Below are 26,745 nucleotides of genomic sequence, written 5' to 3'. Positions count from 1 at the left end.
CAACAGTCTCATGATGGAGACGTTACTGGGACCGCTCCAGCAAATTGATGAACAATGGGAGGACCGTGATCCGTGATCCATGATCATGGAGGGTTTTGCCAACTTTGTCTTCAATTAACTTTATGGATTCCGGTCTTATGTTGAGGTCATAAATCCATTTTGATCTTACTTTTGTGCATGGCGTTAGGCAGAGATCTGAGCCCACTTTTTTGCATGTAGCTGTCCAGTTTTGCCAGCACAATTTATTAAAGAGGCTTTCCCTGATCCATTTCACTTTTATTGCCCCCTTATCGAAGATTAGATGATCATATGCTTGGGAGGAGATGTCAGTATATTCAACTCTGTTCCATTGGTCTGCAGCTCTGCTTTGTTACAGTACCATGCTGTTTTAATTATTACTGCTTTGTAGTAGAGCTTGAAGTTAGGTAAGTTGATTCCTCCCATTATCTTTTTCCCAAGAATTGCTTTAGCTATTCGTGGGGGCTTATTGTTCCATATAAATTTCAAGAGTGTTTGCTCCATTTCTTTGAAGAATGTCATGGGTATCCTTATAGGGATCGCATTGAATTTGTACAGTGCTTTGGGAAGTATTGCCATTTTGACAATGTTGATTCTCCCCATCCATGAACAGGGGATATTTTTCCATTTCCTCGTGTCCTCTTTTATTTCCTGAAGTAGAGTTTTGTAGTTTTCTTTGTACAGGTCCTTTACTTCCTTAGTTAAGCTGATTCCCAGGTACTTGATTTTCTGGGGCACAATTGTGAATGGGATTGTTTTCTTCATGTCACTTTCTTCTCTTTCACTATTTGCATATAGGAAAGCCATGGATTTTTGGGTATTGATCATAATCTGCTTTAAAGATAGATTTTAGTTTCTAACAATAATGAGGTATATAGTTTTGATCCACTCTTTACAAATGTCTATTTAAGATACTAGAACACAGAAATAAAAAAGATCATTGGAAGGAACTGCATTGTCACTTCATTGTCTCCCAACAACAGTCAGGAGTGATCTCTGAGACACACTGGGCAAGGTCCCACTGCACCCCCCCCCCACAAAAAAAATAACTGTTTGGAAACACTATAGGATTATCAAAGCATTTGGAACCAAATATAAAAATACAAAGGAGTGTGATATTTGTGTTTTCTCTTTAAAAGGTATCTGCCTATTCTAGGAAGATGCAGGAAACTGGGGAAAATTTGTTTAGCTGATGAAACTATCTATAATCTTATATATACCACAATGGAAAAGCCCTGATTAATACTTCTGGTTTGTGTTGGAATCCTGAAAACCTACACCCAAAGAATAAGGATGAACCACAGCAGATCAAACTTCACAGATGCCAAAGATCAACTTCAAAAACAGTTTAACCCTGACTGGAAAATAATGTTCTGAAACTGCTAGTGTCCCCATCCCCTACTAGAAAAAAAAAAGTCTTCTGTAAAATCAGATATTAGTCCTAGGGATCAAACAATCTCCAAATTTTTTTATCTGTAATTATCTAATACTCAACCAAAAATAAACAACTATGTGAAGAAACACAGAGCCATACTTGAAAACCAAAAAAATAAATAAATAAAGGGCAGTGACAGTTCCACAGGGAACTTAACTGATACAGTATTTTAAAAAACATACTTCACATGCTCGAGGGCAAATATTTTTCTAAAGAGTCTTATCTTTAAAAAGAAAAAAGAATCCATTATTGAAAAATTCTGTAATGTGATCAGTAATTCAATACATAGCTTTAATAGTAGATGAGTTGGATCTTAGAGAGAAATTAGAGAAAAGGTAGTTTAATTAATAAAGTTAGCAGCTTAAACTACTTTAATTGTTCATAGGGACTACTCAGAGTGAAACAAGGAGAGACTTAGGCATAGGAAATATAGAAGAAAGCATAAAAGGGTATACATGCTAAGAATTCTGAGTAATGAAAGAAAGACAGAATGACAAAAGAGATTCACTGTCACTGTATCACTGACATCCCGTTGTTCATCAATTTACTTGAGTGAGCGCCAGTAACATCTCCATTTGTCCTGGCCCTGAGATTTCAGCAGCCTCTCCTTACTCATCTTTCCCAATGCTGCCATATTGGAGGCTCTTTCGGGTCAGAGGAATAACACCCATTATTGTTACTGTTTTTGGCATATCGAATATGCCACGGGGAGCTTGCCAGGCTCTGCTGTGTGAACATGATACCCTTGGTAGCTTGCCAGGCTCTTCGAGGTATATATATATATATATACATATATATATTATATATAATATATATTATATATTTCCCTCCATGATTTGTTGCTTGTTTGAATATATATGAAGTATTTTATTGTTATATATAATACATAACTATATAATATAAATTACATATATACCAATTTTAAATATTTTTATATTTATGTACATGTATGTTTATAGTAAAACCTAGAGTATATTCTGACCCTAAGAATGGAGGATAATGAGCAGCAAACCATACCGGTCACCTTGGAGCCTTTTTTGGCCTTTAAACAGATCTGAATCCTTTTTACATTCTGGTGACTACTAGACTGACGGGACTTCGCTAATTCCAAATGCAATACTTATTTTTTCTCTGATATTATTGAATTGATGGGTGGGATCCAAGAACGTGACCAACCTTGTGAGTAATCACAGGTAAATGGAATGGCCTGCTGGGATGTGGGGAGCTTGGGGAGCTGACCCTTATTCCCAACAGTTGTCAAACATTTGATTCAAGGGGCCCCTTCCATCGTTTCAAACATATTTCTATGCACAGTAAGGTTCATTTAAACTGTTTCCAATAGGGGCCAAAGAGATAAGATAGCAGGTAGGACATTTGTCTTGCACCAGGTTTAACAGGGTCCCAGAGCATCACCAGGAGTAATCCCTCAATATTTCTGGGTGTGACTCAAAAAGATGTGAAAACAAGTTTAAAAATTAAAAAACAAACCATTTCACTCCATTAAAGAACCTTGCCAGTGCCACTTTCCTAAGATGAGACTTTAAAAATATTTATCCCGTGTACTTACACAATGCTAGGCTAACAATTTTCCAAAAGCAATAAAATTCTCTACCTACAATTTCAGAAAATACTATGAATCTCCAGCAGAATACATATAAAGAAATCATTACTAGGCATATAACACTGCTGGAAATCAAAACAAATACATTAGGCGCAAACAAGTTTAAGAATGGCCAAAGAGAACACCAGAGAGATAGCTTGAAGGGTTGAAGCACGTGACCTGCATTCATAAGGTCCTAAATGTAATCCCCAGTACAACTTGATCTCCAGAGCATGGAATGCGAAGGGGCTCCTTGTGCTTGCCTTGCTGACCCAGGTTTGCTGACCCTTGTGCTTGCATGGCTGACCCAGCAACCCAGATGGTCCCCCTAGCACTGCTGGGAGTGATTCCTGAGTGCAGAGCCAGGAGTAATGCCAGAGCATCTCTTAGTTGTGGCCCCAAAATAAACATCAAACAAACAAAGGAAATAATTTTTAAAAGAATGAAAAGACTAGGGTAGAGAAAGGTGAGGTTTTGAAGTTTGCCTGGCTAATCCTGGTTCAGTTTCTTTTTTTGGTGGGGGAGGGGGCACTTGAGGAGCTACACCAGCAGTGCTCAGGAGTTCCTACTGGCTCTGCAGTCAGGAATCAAACCCAGAGGGCTCAGGGGATCATATAGGATCTGGGTGTTGAACCTGGGTTGGCCACATGCAAGGCAAGCTCTCTGGACCTGCTGTACTATTACCCTGACTCCAGCCTTGGTTTAATTTCCCAGAATCACATGTGGTCCCCTGAGAACCGCCAGGTATATTCCTTGAGCACAGAGCCAGGAATAAGCCCTGAGCACAGCCAGGTATGACCCCAAAATAAACAATGGAACTAATGGGGCTAAGGAGATAGCTCAAAGGGCTGGAGCACATGTCTTGCATGCTTGAGGCCCCAAGTTCCATATCTGGCCTGCTGAGAATCACTAGTTGTCAACTGCCTGGCGTGTTTGGGCAAGTATTGCTGACAGTTGGTGAGCCTGGATCTTCTGAACCTAAATAAGTATTGCGTTTGGAATTAGCAAAGTCCCATCAGTCTAGTAGTCACCAGAATGTAAAAAGGATTCAGACCTGTTAAAAGGCAAAAAAAGGCTCCAAGTTTACCAGTATGGTTTGCTGCCCATTATCCTCCATTCTTAGGGTCAGAAATTCTCAGGACCACCTCCAGCCCCTATCCTGCCAAAATGTAAACACTGCAGATACAAAAGATAAGTGTCTTATCTGCTTACCTGACATTGGATTGCTTCTACTCGATAAGGGTTAAAACTCTTCTGGCATTTGCAACAGAGTTGTTTGAAATACACCTAAAGAGAAATTTGTCTTCTTTTAATGCAGGTTGATATGTACCCAAGGCTCCCAGTTCCTAATCCAAGGAATCCATTCCCTGACCTTTAACTCACTCTTTAACCCAGTGCTCTTACCCACTCTCTATCCTCAGCTCTGGTCTATCAATTACTTTTCTTACTCTTGGATTTCATGTGCCTCACCTGTAAAAAAATTTTTTACAGTTCTGAGAAATTGCCCAATAATTATAGAGTTCATAGTAAATTCTTCAAATGTGCAGTAATTGTTAATTTTACTCATTGCACCAGGTAGACCCTTGATCTTTAGTTCCAGACTATTAGCCCCTACATTTTCTTTTTCTTTTTTTTTTATTAGTGAGACAACATGAGGTACAGTTGCAGACTTACAAATTTTTGTGCTTGAGTTTCAATTATACAATGATCAAATACCCATCGCTCCACCAGCGCCCATTTCCCACCACCACAAATCCTAGTATCCCTCCCACCGCCCATCCCCCCATCCCACACTGCCTCTGTGGCAGGGCATTCCCTTTTGTTCTCTCTCTCTTATTGGGTGTTGTGGTTTGCAAAAGAGGCAATGGGTGACAATCATGTTTGGTCTATAGTCTACTTTCAGCATGCTTCTCCCATCCTGGGAGGATCCTCCCAACACCCTTTATTTGGTGCTCCCTTCTCTATCTGAGCTCCCTTTTCCCCAAGCATGTGTGGCTGGCCTCCAAGCCATGGAGCAAAATTCCTGGTACTAATCTCGGCCATTCTTGGGTGTTAGTCTCCTATTTTGTTACTTTATGTTCCCCAGATGAATGCAATCTTTCTATGTCTATCCCTTTCTTTCTGAGTCATTTCGCTTAACATGATACTTTCCATGTAGTACAACTTGTATGTAAATTTCATGACTTCGTCTTTTCTAACAGCTATGTAGTACTCCATTGTGTAAATGTACCAAAGCTTCTTTAACCAGTCATCTGTTCTGGGGCACTCAGGTTTTTTCCAGATTCTGGCTATTGTAAAGAGTGCTGCAATGAACAAACAATTGCAGATGTCCCTTCGACTACTTTTTTGCCTCTCTGGGATATATTTCCAGGAATGGTATTGCTGGGTCAAATGGGAGTTCAATTTCTGATTTTTTGAGAATCGTCCATACTGTTTTTCAAAAGGGCTGAACCAGTCGGCATTCCCACCAACAGTGAAGGAGAGTCCCTTTCTCGCCACATCCACGCCAGCACCGGTTGCTTTTGTTCTTTTGGATGTGGGCCAGTCTCTGTGGTGTGAAATGATATCTCATTTTTGTTTTGATCTTCATCTCCCTGATGATTAATGATGTGGAGCATTTTCTCATGTGCCTTTTAGCCATTCGGATTTCTTCTTTGTGAAAGTTTCTATTCATTTCATCTCCTCATTTTTTGATGGGGTTGGATGTTTTCTTTTTGTGGAGTTCAACCAGTACTTTGTATATCTTTGATATCAACCCCTTATCGGTTGTGTATTTAGCGAATATCCTTTCCCATTCTGTAGACTGTCTTTGTATTTTGGTCACTGTTTCGTTGGAGGTGCAGAAGCTTCTTAGTTTAAGATAGTCCCATTTGTCTATCTCTGTTTTCACTTGCTTTAGCCCCTACATTTTCAATTTTCAATATGCCCCTACCTCCTTGAACTTAAATTTCTCATTAACTACCAACTATTCACATGGTTTCTAGGACTCATGCATCATTCTCTACACATTTTCTCTCTGCCTTACTTGATCCTTGAATCCCTCTTCCTATTGATCCTTTAAAATCCTGAGGGAAGAGTGATAGTACAGTGGGTAGGGTGCTTGCCTTCCATGCGGCCAATCTGGATTCAATCCCTGACACTCCACATATTCAATCCCAAGCAACCTATATGGCCCCCCAAGTCCATCAGGAGTGATCCCTGACATTGCTGGGTGGGGCTCAAAAGCCCCCAAAAAATCATTTAAAAAAAAAAGATAAAATCTTGCTTGGATTATTTTTCTTCCTATGTTATTTTGTTATTTTTGCATCACTTCCATCCCATAGGTGTCACTGAATCTACCACTGAATTTCATTTCATCTATGTCACTTATGTCAGAATATATTTCTTGAGGATGAGTTTTGTGTGTTGTCTTCATATCCCAGTGTCTTAGATTAAATCCACTGGACTTTTTCTTTATGACAAAAAAGGAGAATAATTTTAAACATAGCTTAGAAGTCTGACATAGATCAGGAATATAGCTAGCACATATCTATATCTACATAAATATATTACATATCTATATAGATGTATCTATATGTAAATATATAGATATAAAGATATGTGCGTGTGTTTGTGTATATGTATATACATATATGATGCTTCAGGTTCAATTCCCATGCTCCTCAAACAAACAACAAAAACCTATTTATTTGCCTCCAAGGTCTAGCCTAAATGTCAAGGTTTCATTCAGATCTTAGCATGGGATTTTTGCCCTCTGCCTTTGGCCAGAAAAGTATTTTCTAAAAGGTAATGACACAGGGAATTCAAATTTAAGCACTTGTGCTTATAGAAGTTAACGAACTATGGGCTGTTCATTTAACATACATGGGGGTTAAGGCCCACGCCTTGCAATGCAGTAACCCTAGTACAATCCCTGGCACCGCTTATTCCACATTGCTGGGTGTGGCCCTAAAGATCCCCTGCACGTAGGAACTGATCCAGGAGGGGCCCCTGGGCCTCCTGATCACCACATGGAAGACCAAAAACAAAACCAAAAACAAACAAAAAACATGAGCTAGATTGGAGGTGTAATACAAAGAAATTGCCATGCTCCGTGAAAGGAGACGGATACTCAAATGATCATGTACAATGACCTTGTTCAAGAAAACTTGGAAATGCAAAATGTAATGTAAACTCTTCTCCCATTTGAATACAGTGATAACTCAAATTAACCTGGAGACTTAAAATTAAGTCTCTGGTTGATTAAAGTTTACAGTGAATTCTTGCTCCACCTTGTGGACAGACTGGAAATCTAACCTGATCCCAGTCAAAATACGCCAACTGCAAAAGTGATAATGGAAAGTCTTTTATGCAAGAGTTCATCGACATAAACTGACAGTTTGTCCAAAAGGACTACCAGACACCAAGATATGGTCCAGAAGCCGAGGAGCTCAGTGGGTCGACTATTTCAGTCAGATTCAAACACTTCCAGAGCACCCGTGATATGCCTGGCTCTGAGAATGCAAAGCTGAATGTGACAGTCTTATGCTCATGCACTACTGGGAAACATTTTCCCTCCACTTAACATCTACACCTATTCCCATGTCCCACCCATTTGTTCTTACCTTCTTGGTTCCAGCTATGCACCACACATAAGCACTCTCCCATCTGGTCTTACAATCTTTAAGTGAAAATAGCCATATTTTGGTTCCAAAAACTGCAAGTGGACGCAGGAGAGAAAGAAAGGGACGTCATTAAGCATGATGAGGGTGTAGGGGTAAGGGAAAGAGGCTTGGATTATGTTTTTCTTCTTGCCTATACAAGTAAGACAAAAATAAAAACTCTCCTTAAGCTCGGTCATACCTATTCTCAAGGTCACTACACTGACTTAACATCTTATCTCTCAAGCGTTCATCTGTGCCTCTTGCTGTCTCTCCTATCCTTCCCCTCCATTTTCCACCATATCACAATCACAGTCTTCACAACACAAAAACCTGAATACACATTTCACATGCACGAAAACTTGCAATGCAGTGACCCTAGACTTTTGGTGTTTAAAGGTTGAGAGTTGGCATCTTATCTTACAGGGAAGGTAGGGAGAGTCACAAAACACAGGGCATGTAAAATAATCTTTTAGGACGTCTTCCCTTTCAACAAAGAGAAGAAGCAAGCAAAGATTTCACTTTTATTGCCTCAAAAAGAGACAAGAGGATGGAGAGGGAAAGGAAGTTCACCTGGAAGTTGGATCTTCCAAGACGCTGGGAGGCATCTCCTTGTGGCTGCTCGCTCTTCCATTCTGGAGACCCCTTGGCATCTTCCTCCCCCATTTTATTCCAATACCAGAGTTGCTCCTGCTGGTCTTCTTCCGCCCTTGGCACTGATGACTGCTGCTGTTTGCTTTCTGCAGGACCTGGAAGCACCTTCTTCTCTCTGCTGTCCTCATTCTTCCACCGCTTGAATAAGTTCCTGTGGCTGATGGTCTGGCAACAGACCCTCCAGGATGGCAGGGGCGTCTTCTGATTCCAGCCACTGTGTGAGTTGCGAGGCCCCAACAAGCACTGTACAGCTTTGCCCACTCGAGGACTCACCTGCACTCCCATCTCCTTGGTGTTGGTTTTGCCCAGCAGCAGGTTGAGGTTGGGGTTCATCTGGGAAAGTATAGCCCTACACTGCACCCTCCTGTAAGGGTCCACATAGTAGTGAGGGAATATTCGCAGGCACCAAAAGCCCTGTTCTGGCCAGGAAAGTGGAGGGACCCATGTTTTGCCTCCAGTCAGGCTGGAATCCAGGCTGGCCCAAAGGTATCAGGTCTCCATATCCTGGGTACAAACGATAGGGAACACAGGCAAAGCGCTCCATCTGGCCACCAGGAACCCAAGCACAGCGCAGTATCCAAGCCCAGCCCGCGTCCTGACTAGGCTTGGTTCAGGCCTATCTTCAAGCTTCTCTATTTATTTCAGGTTCTGATGGGAGCTGCTGCTGATTACCCTAATTGAAGGACATCCATCTGCCTACTTGCTGAAGCCTCGTTCCACTTGCTTCCTAACTGCTTTCTCCGTGCTACTCACGTTAACCGGGGGACTTAAAAATTCACTGTTCCTGAGTCTTTTCCAAGGCTGTTTTTCATTTCTCACTTCTTATTCCCACGCACAAGCTTTACTTAACAATCCATTGCTTTTCATATTTGAGATTCTAACCAATTCTAGGATTTGTAAAACAGAGAGTCAATCACAGACAACTAGTACATTATTTGGGCAGCTACACTAGAAGAATAAGAAAGAATGTTGTGGAAAGTTCACGGTCCTCCCGTTGTTCATCGATTTGCTCGAGCGGGCCCAGTAATGTCTCCATCATGAGACTTGTTGTTACTGTGTTTGGCATATCGAATACGTCATGGGTAGCTTGCCAGGCTCTGCCGTGCGGGCGAGATACTCTCGGTAGCTTGCCAGGCTCTCTGAGAGGGGCGGAGGAATCGAACTCGAGTCGGCCATGTTGGCCGCTTTTAAGGCAAATGCCCTACCACTGTGTTATAGCTCCAGCCCATGGAAAGTTAATGAACGGAAATGATTGTACCACAGGAACAAAGAATATCAGGTGGTGCATGGGCTGTTGGGGAGGAAGTTGTGTATAAAAAAACAATATATTTCAGAGAATTATATGACATGATAACGGTTCTCATTAGTTCACTAATTTACATTCACAAATCATTAGTTCTCTGCTCTGTGAGGTTCCTCCCCTCAGGAGTTTGGGAAGTGGATTGATTTAGAAGGTAAATGTAGATTTAATCACAGATACCTAAGATATTTATGAAATCAAATACAGTAGAATTAAAATCCATTTCTCACAATATGAACCAATTATAAGGTTATAATAAAATTAAACATGCTATTGCTTATAAAGCACAAATCAGAACCAGCCAAAAATGTTCTGTATATGATAGTTTTCAAGGAAGAATGGAGAAAGGATCCTAGATAATCATAAGACTTGACATCCATCTGTAATGGTTTCCTGCTACAGATTAAGGATTATTGATTATCGAGCTAAAACAACACCTGGTGAACAGAGTGGAATTCACATTTTTATCTAATCCTATCTTGTTTCCACTGTTCAGTTTAAGAGCAGTTTGGTGTCTGAGAAATAATACAAAGATAAGACCTTGCCTTGCCTGCCCAACTTGGGTTTGATCCAAGTTGTATGACCATAGTATGATGGCCACCTACCCCAGCATTGCTTAGGGGCACTCCTGAAGTAGAGCTGTGAGCCAGAAAGAGCCCCTGAATGCCATAGGTGTGATCCAACACTCTGCCGCCCCCTTCCCTCCGATCCTTCTGGTACTGATGAGCCCATCCAAGACACTAGAATTACTTTTCTCACTTTATCTCTAGATAAAGGGAGAGATGTGGCACTGACAAGGTAATGCAATGATGAGAATATGGCACTATATCGCCGGTGCTATGTAATGCACAAAATATTGGATTACTTGGATATATTTATTTGGATTTCAACCTATGCCTTAAACAGTTAACTGTAAGTCCAGATTTCATTTTTGTGTTTTTATCTTTTTAGTGACTTTTGAAAAAAGTGGTGGAGGAGGGCAGCAGGTCAATTCTGGAAGGAGCAAAGGTCTGTGGTCAGTTCTGGTCAGTTCCTGAATCCTGTGCAGAATTTTCTAGGTCATGAAAAAACGCAAATTTTGAACAGTGTTAGGCAAGTGTCGTTCCCAATGTTCTCCCTTCCGAAATCCAACATGCCATCTCGTCGGTAAAGAAACAAAGAGCACCTGGTCCAGACAAGATCAGACCTGAACACCTGAAGAATTTACCATCAGTACTCATCAATACATTGGCTCGACTCTTCACATGCTACCTGTCTGAATGCAAGGTTCCATCCCAATGGAAAACCAGCAGGACTGTACTACTATACAAGGAGACATCCACGACATTGGCAACTATCGCCCAATCTGCCTATTGTCTGTCATCTACAAACTATTCACTCGAGTCATCCTGAATAGGATTAGCAGAACACTAGATGAAGGACAACCATGTGAACAAGCTGGATTCCGAAAAGGATTCAGTACCATCGACCATATCCACACAGTAACCAAGCTCATTGAGGTATCTCGGGAGTTCAAGATGCCACTCTGTCTAACATTCATTGATTTAAAGAAGGCCTTTGATTCTGTTGAGATGGAAGCGGTCATGGAAGCCCTAGCCAATCAGGGCGTACAAACTCAATACATCAGGATCCTTCGTGAGCTCTATTGCGGATTCACTACCAAGATCTCACCATTCTACAAAGAAGTAATCATCCATATCAAGAGAGGGGTTCGGCAGGGTGATACCATTTCACCAAAACTCTTCAGTGCCACCCTCAAGAACATCATGCGACGACTGGAATGGGAAAATATGGGAGTGAAGATAGATGGTCGGCAACTACACCACCTCCGCTTTGCTGATGACATCGTTCTAATAACACCAAACATCAGCCAAGTGGCACAAATGCTGAACGACTTTGACCGTGAATGTGGAAAGGTAGGACTACAGCTGAATCTTACGAAGACAATGTTTATGAGAAACAGCCTTGTTCCTGACGCTCCATTCGCTCTCAACGGAACCACCATCTCCGAATACAACAGTTATATATACCTAGGTCGAGAAATCAACATGATGAATGACCTGGCACCTAAGTTGCACAGGAGGAAGAGAGCGGCTTGGAATGCCTTCAAGAGCATTGAAGAAATAACTAAAAGGACAAAGAACCTCCAGCTACGAGCACATCTCTTTGATTCCACTATTCTTCCTGCATTAACATATGCCTCAGAGACCTGGACCCTACAAAAACAGGATGAGAACGCTATTCGGGTCTCTCAAAGAGGAATCGAAAGAACTATGCTTGGAATATCACGATTCACTCAAATGAGAGACAGAATCCGGAGTTCTGATCTCCGTCAATGCTCAAGAATCAGGGATGCTGTCTCATTTGCCAAGACATCAAAAATCAGATGGGCTGGACACGTAATGAGGTTTACAGACAACCACTGGACTAGAGCCATTACTGATTGGATTCCACGGGACATCAAAAGATCATGTGGACGCCCACCTATAAGATGGTCAGACTTCTTCGTCAAGACCCTAAATGATCGGTTTGAGGCTCTGCATGTTCCTAGAACGAACAGATACCATTGGGCTACGCTAGCACGCAACCGGGATGAATGGAGATGTTACTGGCACCCGCTCGAATAAATCGATGAATAACGGGGATTAAGTGATTAAGTGATAAGTGATAAGTTAGGCAAGTTACAGTCCTTGCTTTCCAGGCTATCTCTCAGGCTGAACTGATAAAACGATGAACTGGGAGACGGCAAACGGCAGAAGAGAGTGTCACACAACTGCACCATTTCTCAAGCAGGGAAAAAGACTCAGGTTTTGGGAATTTGCTAGAGAAACATGCAAGCCAGCCCGGAACGTCCTCTGACTCCCAATCTACTCTGTAAGGACCATCCGGCTGGGCAAGAAGCAGTCTAGCCCCCGGCCAAGGATCCCCTCTGGGATGTCTAAAGTCGGCCCGTTTTCAGGGGCGCGCCGCAGACCCCGGGGCCACGTGCGGAACGGGATGAGCCAAAGAAGGGCCGAGTCGGGGAGTATACACGAGGAGGGGCTTTTCCTGCAGAGACCGAGGCCTCGGGGCTGCAGATCCTCGGGGGAGCGAGAAGCAGCGCGCCCGCTCCCGCTCCTCCCGAAGGCCGCCAGGACGAGCCGCGCGGGGCACGAGCACCCGGCCTCGGTGACAGCGCCGGGGGGCGGCGGAGGCGCGGCGAGGCCCGGACTTCCGGGTGGAGCGCGCGCTGCGTCTGACGTCACGGCGTCCTCGCGAGACGTGGGCGAGCGGGCTTTTGGCGCGAGTGTCCGAAAGGAGCGGGCGGGGCTGGCCGGGGAGCGGCTGCCGCGGGCCGCGGGGGTCGCTGGTGTCTGGCGGAGCCGCGGCCCTTTCCCCGCCTCCCGAGGCCTGACGAGCGCTGCGCTCCCGGAGGCGGTTAGTGCGGCTGGGGTGGGAGGAGCCCGCGTCCCGCCTCTCCCGGGGGTCTTGCGCTCCGCGGGGACCCCCGGCACGGAGACCCCCGAGACCCGCCCTTCCGGCCCGGGCCGCTTCCTTGCCGCCCTGCGGGCCCCGGAGCTGACCCGGCAGCCCCGCGGCTGTTTCCTCCCGGGAGGCGAGATTCGCTTTTCCTCAGGTGCCGTCGCTGCTCTCTGCGGAAGCGTCTCGCAGCCTGCGGCTCCCTCGCTCGGCCTCCCTCGACCCGGGTGGGGGCCGCTGCCCCCAGATGCGCGACGGGCACCAGGAGGAGGTGGTGGGCGGCAGCGACGGCAGTGGCGGCGCGGCCACTGGCCACGCGCGCGACAGGTTCGCAGAATCCACCGCGGACGCGCCTTGGAGCTGGTCGCTCCTCCTGGCTGACAGCGCGAGTGCAAAATGTGTCCGTTGCTGTGGGTCCAGAGAAGACCGGGGTCTCGGGGACGGCGTAACTTGAGACGCGGCTTCACCGCTCGCGAGTTTTACCTCAGGCACGGAGAGGACCAAAAGCTGCAGCCTTGTGAAGTGGTTTTTTTTTTTTTTGGTTGTTTACTCTGTTTCAGGCTCGTTTACCAGAGGGCTCAGAGTGACGTGAGAGGTGAAAATGCCTCTTGGATGCAAAGAGAGGCCAACGTTTTGGGAAGTTTTTCAGACGCGATGCAACCCAGCAGGTATCGGCAAGTTATGTGTGGATTGATCCGTTGCACTGAGCAGATGTTTTCAAGATATGTAAATCCCATTCATACTTGCAGAAAACAACCCAGAGTTTCATGCTTTTGCTTCCGTCGCAAACTATTCTTTTGAGACTCATACATGCAGGTAGGAAAATGCTCATTCGGAGTCTGGGAAGTTTAGCACAAAGGGCTGAAATGTCAGCCTGGCTTGAGGAGACTCCGGGTTCCGTTCCAGCAACACTGAATGTTGGTACGAGTGCCTCCTCTGGCGCTCCCCCCTCACCCAAAAGTCTATATATGGTTAATACAATAACTGAAGACCCCATGGAAAGTGGGAACTGATGCAGTGTGCAATACAAAGAATTGTTTTTATTCTGAGGGTGGGGGCTGGGACTTTTGCTGCCCAGGGACTGTTCCTGTCTGCTCTGAAGTGACCCAGACCATGTAAAGAAAACCATATATGACACCAGGGATTCGCTCTGAGGAACTGTCTTTTGGGCCCCCAAGATAGTTTTTAAAGTGCAGAGTTTGTAGCAAATAGAAAGCATTGGAGTGTCTCTTTTAATTGAAGTTGTCCAGCTTTGTGGTCTTAAGCTGTTATAATCGTCATACCTATGTGTAATATGAATAAAAAAAAACTAACTGGCAAAAAAAATGGCATAACTTTTTTTGGTTTGGAGGTTCTGGGTTTTTTTTTTTCTTGTTTGTATGGTTTTTTGTTTTTGTTTTTGACTGTGCATTCAGGAGTTCCTCCTGGCAGGCCTCAGGAGACCATCTGAGGTGGGGATGAACCCTGGTAGGCACGTGCAAGACAAACACCCTACATGCTGAACTATCCCTCTGCCCCACCCCCCAAAAACAAAACAAAACAAAAAAACACACAGCAGAACTCTTACGAAATTTGGTTACCAGAGGGGTAAAGGGCTGGGAGGAGTGGGAGGAATGAGCAGTGGAGTCTTTTTGGTGGTGGGATTACCCTAATGGTGGGTGTAAAGAGTGTTTTATAGAGGTGTGAAGCTAACCCCTAAATCTCAACCAGAGGTAAGTAATAAAATAATAAAGTAAAAGCAACATAGGGTTTCCTTTGTTTAAGTTACTAGATTAGAATATAAAAATATTCAATTACAAGTCATTGTAGGGGCCAGAGAGATAGTACAGCAGGTAGGGCACTTGGTTTGTGTGAGGCTAATTTGCATTAGAACCCAGCAATGTTTCAAATTTTAAAAGTCTCTCTCTCTCTCTCTCTCTCTCTCTCTCTCTCTCTCTCTCTCTCTCTCTCTCTCTTCTCTCTCCCCTTCCATTGTTCATCGATTTGCTCAAGCGGGCTCAGTAATGTCTCCATCGTGAGACTTGTTGTTACTGTGTTTGGCATATCGAATCCGTCACGGGTAGCTTGCCAGGCTTTTGCCATGCAGGCGAGATACTCTCAGTAGCTTGGCGGGTCCTCCTAGAGGGGCGGAGGAATCGAACTCGGGTTGGCCATGTTGGCTGCGTGTAAGGCAAATGTCCTATCTGCTGTGGTATTGCTTCAGCCCTTCAAATTTTAAAAAATCTAAAAATGTTTTAGTTCTCACTTCAAATGTTATATTGTACTATTTGCAAAAACCTGTCATTTTCCCTGCATTAATAGGGTCATTTCATTCCTTGAAAAAATTGCCAGTTCATCCAGCTCAAAAGTGTTCTTACTAATAAAAATGACATTCCATGTGTCAGTGCTAATTGGGCTCACAGCTCAGAAATTTTATGCATACTTTCTATTAAGAGAACTGGAACATCATATATTATCCATATCCCCAGCACCATATACTGTTCCCCAAACCCCACCAGCACTGCCAGATGTGTCCTCTGCCCTCCTATCCCCACAAAAAGCAGGGGGGGGGGGGGGCGCTGGAGAGATAGTACAGTGGGTATGGCTCTTGCCTTGCAAGTTCCTTATCCTGGTTTGATATTGATACCTTACATGGTCCCCAAGCCCACCAGGAGTGATCCCTGAGTGCAGAGCAAGGAGTAAGCCCAGAACAAAGCCAGATGTGGCCAAAAGAAAAACAAAAATGCATAAATGAAAAGGGGGGAAAGTGTTCTGCAGTTGGACTTGAATATAACTAGTTTTTAACTAATTCATTAAGAACATTCATGAGTTAAACTGAATTTTTTTCTTTCCAACAAATACATGGTGAAGTAGACATTGATGTCTGATATAGGTTATGGCTATTCCTTTGTCTCAATCAAAGGTGTCATCACCTTTACTTACCACTGATGCAAATGTCAATGTTGTGTAAAAGGCATTAGTGTTGCTGTGAAAATAATTTTGACATGGTCAGTCTCTTGAAATGATCTTGGAGATCATTCCACAAAATTTTCCACTGATTATCCTGTTAGACTCACTGCTTTAAAAATCAGTAGACTATAGTAGAAATTTGTCAGTTTCCTTTAACGTAGAATTTTTTCCTTTTTCTTTTTTGCTTTTTTTTTTTTCTTTCTTTTTGGATCACACCTGACGATGCACAGGGGTTACCCCTGGCTCTGCACTCAGGAATTACTCCTGACAGTGCTCGGGAGACCATATGGGATGCTGGAAATCGAACTCGGGTCGGCCACATGCAAGGCCAGCGCCCCTCCTGCTGTGCTATCGCTCTATCCCCCCTTTTTCTTTTTTTGCCCCCTGATTTTTGGGACACATCCCTCTGCTCAGCACTTCAGTGATGAGGGATCACTCCTCACAGTTTTAGGAATTAAATCTGTTGTCTGAGTGCAAAGCAAGCTCCTTACACATTTGTACTTTTCCTGGCCTTCAAAGACTTTATGCCATTTTTATTTGTGAGTCTATGTACACAGATTTATCATATCCATTTACAGTGTCTTATATGGATTATATCTGTTGAATACATTCTACTATGAATTTTTATTCCTAAATCCTCAGTATAAAATTAGAAACTTTACAGCAATAAAACTAAACTATTAGTTTATTGAAACTAACATAGGTATGTGAACTTGTTATAACTTAGTACAGATTCATGAAATAACAATAATTGTGCTCCTTAAAGTTATCCAAAGTCAGAACTGCAAGTATCTGTTTATTATGATCCTTACTGGCACGTGTTTTTTTCTGTCATTGATTAAAACTAAGATGGAACTTTTGTCTTACAGATGTAGGACCAATAAGCCTTAACTGGTTTGAAGAACTTTCTTTAGAAGTTCCACCCTATAATTCTGAAATTATCTTCCCTGTAGAAGAATCTGAATATAAAACCAACAGTTATGAACCCAGCCTATTTAAAACACCACAGAGGAAACCTTATCAACTGGCTTCAACTCCAATAATATTCAAGGAACAAGACCTGAATCTTCCACTGAACCAATCTCCTTCAAAAGAATTACATAAATATAGGTTACTCTTAGGTGAGTAATATGATGTGCTTGACTAGAAAAGACATGAGTAGAAATCCATGTCAATCTCTGTAGATTTTCTTTAACCAGCTGAAAAATGGACATAATGAAAATAATACCTGATAGGTTTACATAAAATAGGATAATGTACATAGTTAGTAAATGTTCATTTTTATTCCTCTTGATTAAGATATACTGAAACTGAGATTTGCTAAATTATATCTTTCTTACACTAAAAAACCCATAGGATTTGTTTTGATGTTAAACTAGACCATATTTCTATAGGTTATTACTTACTAGACAAAGTTTCCAATGCTGTCAGTGTTTTGGTTGCACATCAAAGGCTCTGCTTTCTCTAGCCTAGGTGTCAGTCACTTACAATCAATAATGTAGTAAAAGTGTATGTTCAACTCTTTACGTATTTTTCACCTGTTTGATTTGAGTTAACAGCCTCTTCTTTGAAGTAAAGAGAAATGATAGGGTATAGGTAAAATCTGGTCTGCAGCTGAATATGAATATGCCAAAAGTAAAAAAAAAAGTATGAGAAGAAAGCGTTACTAGGGAGAATTTGGGAAGGATTCATTTGAATTAAATCTTAAAGGATAGGTGGAAATCAGAAATTGGAAGCTGTAGTAAAGCATTCTAGGCAGAGGGAGAAATATGAGGAATCACTTGATCCCCTGTTATTCATCGATTTACTTGAGCGGGTGCCAGTAACGTCTCCATTCATCCCTGTTGCGTGCTAGCGTAGCCCAATGGCATCTGTTCGTTCTAGGAACATGCAGAGCCTCAAACCGATCATTCAGGGTCTGACGAAAAAGTCAGACCATCTTGTAGGTGGGCGTCCACGCGATCTTTTGACGTCCCGTGAATCCAGTCAGTAATGGCTCTAGCCCAGTGGTTGTCTGTAAACCTCATTACGTGTCCAGCCCATCTGATTTTTTGATGCCTTGGCAAATGAGACAGCATCCCGGATTCTTGAGCATTGACGGAGATCAGAACTCCGGATTCTGTCTCTCATTTGAGTGAATCGTGACATTCCAAGCATAGCTCTATCTATTCCTCTTTGAGAGACCCGAATAGCGTTCTCATCCTGTTTTTGTAGGGCCCAGGTCTCTGAGGCATATGTTAATGCAGGAAGAACAGTGGAATCGAAGAGATGTGCTCGTAGCTGGAGGTTCTTTGTCCTCTTAGTTATTTCTTCAATGCTCTTGAAGGCATTCCAAGCCGCTCTCTTCCTCCTGTATTTTATTCCTCATAAAATACATATGAGGAATATGTATTTTAAAAAAGAAAATAGCAAGTGTTTCACATCATCAGAGTATCATGTCTATGAAATGGACCAATAAGCAATCTCAGTGTGAAAATTGTACATCAGAGGCTGGAGCGATAGGACAGTGGGTAAGGTGCTTGCCTTGCTTGTGGCCAACCTGGGTTGATCCCCAGCATCTCATGTGGTCTTTGAGCACCACCAGAATGCAGAGCCAGGAATAGCTTTTGAGTATCGCTGGGTGTGATCCAAAAACAAAATTAATAAATTTTTTTAAGTAAAATAAGAAGTGTGTATTAGAAGTAGGCATTGAAATCAAGAAATATAATTTTTTTTCTTACAGATTTTTTTCATACATTCTCTTTCCTGGTGAAGATTGAACTTTATTTATTTTTTTGCTTTTTGAGTCACACTGGGCAGTGCACAGGGGTTACTCCTGGCTCATGCACTCAGGCATTACTCCTGTTGGTGCTTGGGAGACCATATGGGATGCTAGGAATCTAACCCAAGTCGGCCGCGTGTAAGGCAAACGCCCTACCCACTGTATTATCGCTCCAGCCCCTGAACTTTATTTTTAAGAGTTAGAGAATGAAAATCTTGTAGGAGATATACCACTTCATTGAATTACTGTTTTATTCAGGAAAGGATAATAAGAGAAATCCTAGGGAGATCGTTAAGTAGTAAAGCATATGTGCATGTGCATCACAGTCCTGACTTGTGTTCCCAATATTTCATGCCCCCTAAGCACCTCCAATGCAGCCCTAAGTGACCCTGATAGGTGTGACCTGGTGGTCCCCCAAACTGCAAATTACCAGCCCTTAAAAATATATATTGCGAGCCAGAGTGATAGTACAGCTGGTAGGATACTTGACTTGCTTGCCGCTGACCCAGATTTAAACCCCAACACCCCCAAGCACCACCAGGAATAAGCCATGAGCACCACCAAGTATGGCCCCCCAAATATATATGTTTTCTGTGTGTGTGTGTGTGTGTGTGTAGATATAAAGTTCTGTGAGGAAATGTGTTCTTTCTGCTTCTGTTTTTGTTTTGTTGTTTGAGCGACACCTGGTGATGTTCAGGGGTTACTCCTGACTTTGCACTTAGGAATCACCCCTGACAGTGTTTAGGGACCATATGGGATGCCAAGAATTAAACCCATATTGGCCACATGCAAGGCAAATGCTCTAGCCACTACTTCTTAGCCATCTTGCCCTTTCAATAAAATTGTACGTTTGCTTGCCATCATTCAACCTTTTATGAGATTCTCGCTATTTGTAAAATGTCATGTATCTACCATTACAAAAAATTTTCAATGTCCTAAAAACCCACTGTGCCTGACTTCTCTACCCTCTCCTCCCTCCTGAATCCCTGGTCATTACCGACCTTTCTATTCTCCATGGTTTTGCTTTTCTTAGTTGGAATCATACAGTATGATGACAAGTTGACACATTTCATTTAGCAAATGAAATATGCCATGATTTTTCTTCATGTATCTCATACTTTGTTTTGTTTTTTGGCCACATTTTAGCAGTACTCAGGAGCTGCTTATGATTCCGTGTTTTGGGGTTGTTGTGGAGGTGGATTGAATTCAGGCCTCCTGCATGCAAAGCCAGTGCTATAACCCATCAAACTATCTCTCTGGCCCATAGTTATTTTCTTTTATAGCTGAATAATATGTTATGAATGGGTGTACTTGGTTTGGTTTGATTGGAGGTCACACCTGCTGTACTAAGGACTTAACTCCTGGTTCTGTGCTGAGGGATCACTCCTGGCAGTGCTCTGGAGACCATATGCAGTGCCAGAGACTGAACTGGGGTTGACTGCAAGCAAGGAGGGTGCCTTAACTTCTCTACTATCTCTCTGGCCTTCAATATATAAGGTTTTTTGGTTTTTGTGTTTTTTTTAACCTTTTGAAAGACTCTGTCTCTTGGATGATTTTGGGTTTTAGCAAATGTGGATAAAATTACTATAAACATTTGTGTGCATGTTTTTATGTGGACTTAAGTTTTCAACTCAGCTGAGAATTATTCCACCCTATGATGGAGTATGTTTAGTTTTGTAGGAAGCTACAAATTGTATTCCAAAGTGGCTATTCATTTTGCATTTCCACCAAAAATAAGCAATAGTTCCTCTTGCTCCATATCTTTTCCAGAATTTGGTTTGGCTATGTTTTTGGTTTTAAGTTCAGTAATTTTTTTTCTTCTGATTAGGGATTCGGTTAAAGTGAACAGAATTTCAAAGATTAAATTTTGTTACTTTTTAGTATCTCTAAAAGCCTCAGAAAGAAATTGAATATTTTATTGAGATGGAGTTTTTACTTACATGTATGTTTGGCTTATTGATGGTTACTCTGCTCCTTCTAGAGAAGAATATAGTATAGTGTTTTATCTGTACTGCTACAAATAGATTTTACTTTGTCTTTGCTTTATTTTATGAACGGAAATACACCTTATTTTCCCAACACTTCCTTAGAACTGAAATCATAGAATCAATTAAAGTAATTTTCTTGAGGTGGGGTGACCCTATGTAGTGCTAGGGATTGAACCCTGGTCATCTGCATGCAAAGCAAATACCGCTCCCTGCTGTACAATTGCTCTGGTCCTTATCAAAGGAACTCTTTTTGAAAACAGGTGAGTTTGGGGGGTTTTGTGTGTTTGCATGCAGGGGGTGAGGTGGGGGGGTCTGGTCATACCTCGCGTTGCACAAGTTATTTCTGTGGTTATTTCTGGCTCTGCACTCAGCAATTACTCCTGGAGGTGCTAAGGGGGACTGTCTGGGATGCTGGGGATCGAACCCAGGTGAACCTCAGGCAAGGCAAGCACCTTACCTTCTATACTACCTCTCCGGTCCCCTGGAAACCATTTTTAAAGGGTCATAAGTGTGCCAAATTCCAGATTTGAGATACAGAAAATAAGAATGTTGATAAAGTAATTTGAATTTCATGGAGTCACATATAAATTTAGAAACCCTGTTTTACCATTGTTGCCTTTAAAAGTAGATTTGTTGTTCAACAAGAACAGAATTATTAGGTGTCACTACAACCTCTTTCTCTAATCATTGCTGATTCATTCGGGTTGTATTAGTGAAGTGACAATAACATACCACACGTTATAGTTTTTAAGGATATGTGATAAATAAGACAAAATTTCTACCTATAGCTAAGAGTCCCTTGTTCCCTGATATGAAAACAGTAGGAGAGGCAGTCACTTAAATCTCAGCTCAGAGACACCATAGATTTCTAGAAAGGTAATTTCAAAATGGAAAACTAAAAAAAAGAATAGTCAAAGTCAAGATAAATACTAAGAAGTAATTTATACTGGGGCATTCTTTTAGAATATGCAAGTGGGCGGGTATGGCTGAAAAGAAGAGTTATGAAAGGCATAGAATTTAAGTGAGATCATAAAAAGGACTTGTTCTTATAAAGTTGTGAGTGCCATCTTGAATATCCTCATTTTTTTAGGAGGGCCTCCTAAGTGGTTCTCAAGGGGTCTGGAACTACTCCAGGCAATAGTCAGCCAAATGGGCTGGAGGTTCAGTACTAGAGTATAAAAAGGCATAATTGCTTGGGCCCGTCAGTGCTGAGGGTTTCAGTGTTTGGGTTTTTTTCTCCAGAACCACACCTGGTAATGTTTATTGGCCTTTAGGGCCACACCTGGCAATACTCAATGACCTAAAGAGCTGCACACAATGACCTAAGTGTACTGCAAGACAAGAGCCCTCAACTGCCAATACTGTCTCCCCAGCCTTCAATAATGAAAGATTTTTAACTGCAGGGAGATATGGTACCTAGTAGCTTTTCAGCGAATGTCTTTTGCTTTATTTTGACCCTGATACCTTAATAAGGTAAAAGGTAAAGGCCCTCCGCTTGATCGTCGATTTGCTCGAGCAGGCCCAGTAACGTCTCCATTGGAGACTTTATTGTTACTGTGTCTGGCATATCAAATACTCTCGGTAGCTTGCCGGGCTCTCTGAGAGGAGCGGAGGACTCGAACTCGGGTCGGCCATGTTGGCCGCTTGTAAGGCGAACGCCCTACCCGCTGTGCTATTGCTCCGGCCCTTAATACTGTGTGTAAATTAATAGAAGGGCATATCATATTCTGCTCTATTTGCCACTTACACGCATTTAAGAAGTTTCCCCTACTATGTTATGAACTGAAGCTTTGTCTCGAAAAATATCACCTAAAGTTTACTTGCTTGTATTAAATGTATAGTATGTTTGTTGAATAGGGACTCAAGTCCCATTTTAGTAAGAATCAGTAAATCAAGAAACCTCTTCAGGCTAAAGTACACATACATTCTCTTCCAGATGAAGATTAAACTTTGTTTTTTTGTTTTGTTTTGTTTTGGTTTTTTTCTTTTTGGGTCACACCCGGTGATGCACAGGGGTTTCTCCTGGCTCTGCACTCAGGAATTACCCTTGGCAGTGCTCAGGGGACCATATGGGATGCTGGGAATCGAACCCGGGTCGGCCGCGTGCAAGGCAAACGCCCTACCTGCTGTGCTATTGCTCCAGCCCCTAAACTTTGTTTTTAAGATGCTAGGGATTAAAAATCATCTAGGAGATATACCACCTCACTGAATAGCTGTTGTGTTTTTTTTTTTTTCAGGAAAGGATAATAAACATAAAAATTACTGTACTGTGAAGACTAAGTTGAACCAAACAAATGAAGTTACCAGTCCACCTCCAAATACTTGTCCTAGTGAAAGGTATGATGAAACTATTCTACTAAAATATGTAAATGGAAAATTTCATTTTACATAATTACATTTAATTTTTATGCTGATGTTTTGGATTAAAGCCTGGAGAAGATCTGTTTTTAAGTATTTTTTAAGGGTTAACTCCCAGACGTTTTTTGATCACTCCTTTAGCAAATTATCACAAGCAATATAACATAAATTATTAAGGGCCTGTTATGCGGCAGTCTTAACGAGTGGTTAGGAAAATTGGAGATAATGGTGATAGGAAGGTGCAATGATAGTAGTATTTGTGTAGATATATTGAATGCCTGTAACAAATCATTATGAACAACTTTGGAAAAAAACTGTTTATATAAGGGGAAAGTGAAGAATTTTTTAAAAAGTACTGGGGGGAGAAAAAGTTGACTCCTCTGATAAATTCCATTTTGCATTAGAAACTTTTACTTCATTTATTTTGAAGTATGCACTAGTTTTTCTGTATATTCTATGAAATCAAAAATATAAATGGTGAAAAGAAGTACACTTTAAATGTCAGATGAGAATTAATTACTTGCTTAGAGAGAATATACTATTTAGATTCACTTTGTGTAATTTTAAAATGTAAACTACACAATTATATAGTGATTTTTCAATGGGCACTTTAAACAAAAGGTAGTGATTATTTGTTCATGAGATATTTCTTACAGGTAGTACCAAAATATTACAAAATAGTACAGTTCTAACAGTTGATACTGATATTGTTAGAAATCAGAGTCCTTTAAAAATATAAATTAATATTTATTTCTTTTAATCCCTTTTCAGTAATTTGAGAAATTTGTTTTGTTTTGTTTTGTTTTAGTCCTCTTGGTCTTCACTGTACACATGTTACACCACAAAGAGAAAAGTCAGGTATGATTGGAAACATAGCTTTTGTTTTTAACTCTAAATTTTAATGAAAATAAATCTTAGTTTAAAAGAATAAATCTCAGTAATTTTTCTTTTCTTTTTATTTTTATTTACTTATTTTATTTATTTTTATTTTTATCCCCAGTTGTTTGTGGAAGTTTATTTCATACACCAAAGCTTATAAAGGTAAGTTATTTTTATTGTTTAATAGTTGAGAATTTGAGGAGCCAGAGTGATACAGTAAAGTGGGTGAGGCTCTTGCAAGGCATGCAGCCAACCTAGGTTTAATCCCTGGCACTCCCTTGATCACCGCCAGGAATGATCTCTGGGCATAGAGCCATGATTAAGCCCTTAGCACCACCAGGTGTGCAAAAGCAAAAATAAAACAAGTTGAGTATTTGACAATTGTCATACCTTTATTCTTAGGTAAATACCAGGGGTTTCATACAAGCACTTACCTTCAGTGAATTTCTGTGAAACAAATAAACTTTTCTCTTTCCAGGGTCAGACACCAAGACGTATTTCTGAAAGCTTGGGAGCTGAGGTGGATTCTGATATGTCTTGGTCAAGTTCTTTAGCCACACCACCAACGCTTAGTTCTACTGTACTCATAGGTAATACTTTCAAATATATAGTACAGAAGAAATTAGATTACATTAACAAGTTGTCTCTAACGTGTCTGTAAAAAGAAAATTTGAGAATATTAAAGTAGTCTGATAAATAACTTAGTGGTTAGCACTGTAGCACTGTTGTCCCTTGTTCATCAATTTGCTCAGCAGACACCAGTGAGACTTGTTACTGTTGTGAGACTTGTTACTGTTTTTGGTATATTGAATACACCATGGGAGCTTGCCAGGCTCTGCCTTGCAACTTGCCAGGCTCTTGCAAGGCACAAAGAAAAATATTTCAGTAAAGATTTACACACAGTTAAAATCTCCTGCCCCCACACCAGGCTGTCTTCATCCGGGCTTCTCAGATGGGGGTCAGGTTGAATTTCCCTCCCCACCCCAAGCAGAGCCCCCAAACAAGTATTTTGAATAGCATTCTATAGGACATCTGCATTTAAGACATGTTCGACCCTTTTAGTTAGCTCTGTGATCCTATTTTCAGCTGTAAGCTTTTGTTCTCTCTACTTAAGTCTGTTCTACCATGGTCTGGAGCAATAGTGCAGTGGGTAGGGCATTTGCCTTGCACATGGCTGACTGGATTCAATCCCCAGCCCCCGATATAGTCCCTCAAACCCAGGAGTAATCCCCGAGCACAGAGTCAGGACTAAGCCCTGAACACTGCCAGGTTTGTCCCAACCTCCCCACCCTCCCAAAAAGAGTGTCATAGGTACTGAGTTGAGTATTGTAGTTTTCACACTTGTAATTATATAATTGTGGAATTTTTTTTGAAATATTTAATTTATTTATCCATTAAACTTTTAATTTTCTTCAGGTTCACTATAGTTAATTGTCGTATAGTTGATATTTAGTAGATCTTAAATGAATATATTTTAAATGTTAAAGTAATACATTTTAGACATTTAAATTTTGAATAAATAGGTCAATAGATAAATTAATTTCATTCTTAGTAGAATCTTAAAACATTTACTATTATAAGACAACTTAAAATATATAAGTAGAGCCAGAGAGTTAACATAGTATTAAGCTATTTGCTTTACATGCAGCTGACCTCCATTCCATTCTATCCTTAGCACCACTGAACATTATTGGATGTGAATCAGACCCCCAGTCCACACTAAAAAAAACCTGAGCAGTTGAGATTTAATTATGACTTAGTATTTATAATGCTGAACATTCTTTTCTGTGAGAAATAAAAATATTTAATAGTATAGAGGAAATAAAATTATTCACCACCACTAACAGAACTGTTTTTTGTCTTTAAGATATTGGACTAACCAATGTTTCTAAAATTGCAAATCATCATTTGTAGTAGTGAAATTTATACTAAAAATTGTTTATTTGAAATTAGATACTCTATTTTATCTGGTAGCCTTTCACATAGAAATTTTTGTTTCATGAAACTTATTTATATGTGTGTGTATGTTTGCATAATCATGGAACATATCACTCTAGAATGTACTCAAAGGTAAAGTATAAATTCACTTAATCAAGGTCAATATTTTTTTAAAAATTAGTTTATTTTAGCAAAAATGCAGACCATTATGATTCTTCTTCCTTGTGAATTTAATTTTCTTCTTTTGCTCAAGTGAAATGATATTGTAGGAAAAAAGTGACATTTGATTTTTCCAAGTGTTTGTGGACAGTATGACCTTGAGTTCAAAGTCAAGCATACTACACAATGCTTTCTTACCATCATATACGTAAGGAAGTATGCATACTTAATCAGTATGTGGATAAGTCTTTTTAATTACAGCTCTTGAGTCAACTCATTTTGTTTCATATATTTAATGGCATATATTTTTATGTCTGACAAAAAAATATTGCTGTAGCTTTGGTATATGACATAAATAAAGCATACTTAAATTGAATTTTTTTTAATAGTTAAAGAAGAGGAATCACATACAGCTGTATTGCCTACTGATACTGCTGCTGTAAGTATGATGACAAGTTGATTTTGCTGTTGGAATTGTTTATAACTTTAGAATCTTTTGTAAAATTATCTAGTATATTTTATCCCAGTTTATGATTTATCTAATTGTTTGAGGGACTGGAGGGAGTACAGTGTGTAGGTGTTTGCCATGCATGCACTTGATTTGGGT

General features: G+C 41.1%; 2 protein-coding genes across 2 annotated transcripts in view; one reads left to right on the top strand and one right to left on the bottom strand.

Annotated features, from left to right (window-relative positions):
• The window catches only part of LOC130017222 (protein ZAR1-like), a 62,953-nt gene extending 54,062 nt beyond the window's left edge, over positions 1-8,891 (bottom strand). The window contains 5 exon segments of the mRNA XM_056107942.1: positions 4,266-4,340; positions 7,658-7,719; positions 7,722-7,749; positions 8,267-8,731; positions 8,733-8,891. Coding sequence (XP_055963917.1) covers positions 4,266-4,340; positions 7,658-7,719; positions 7,722-7,749; positions 8,267-8,731; positions 8,733-8,891 — 789 coding nt within the window.
• A 4,816-nt stretch (positions 8,892-13,707) lies between these two features.
• The window catches only part of BRCA2 (BRCA2 DNA repair associated), a 71,104-nt gene continuing 58,066 nt past the window's right edge, over positions 13,708-26,745 (top strand). The window contains 7 exon segments of the mRNA XM_056107939.1: positions 13,708-13,774; positions 16,925-17,176; positions 23,042-23,141; positions 23,971-24,020; positions 24,163-24,203; positions 24,520-24,631; positions 26,528-26,577. Coding sequence (XP_055963914.1) covers positions 13,708-13,774; positions 16,925-17,176; positions 23,042-23,141; positions 23,971-24,020; positions 24,163-24,203; positions 24,520-24,631; positions 26,528-26,577 — 672 coding nt within the window.

Source organism: Sorex fumeus, unplaced genomic scaffold (assembly GCF_029834395.1).
Source record: "Sorex fumeus unplaced genomic scaffold, SorFum_2.1 ptg000183l, whole genome shotgun sequence".
Lineage (NCBI taxonomy): Eukaryota > Metazoa > Chordata > Mammalia > Eulipotyphla > Soricidae > Sorex > Sorex fumeus.
Note: the sequence above shows the minus strand (reverse complement) of the source record. Positions and strands in the feature narration are given on the sequence as shown.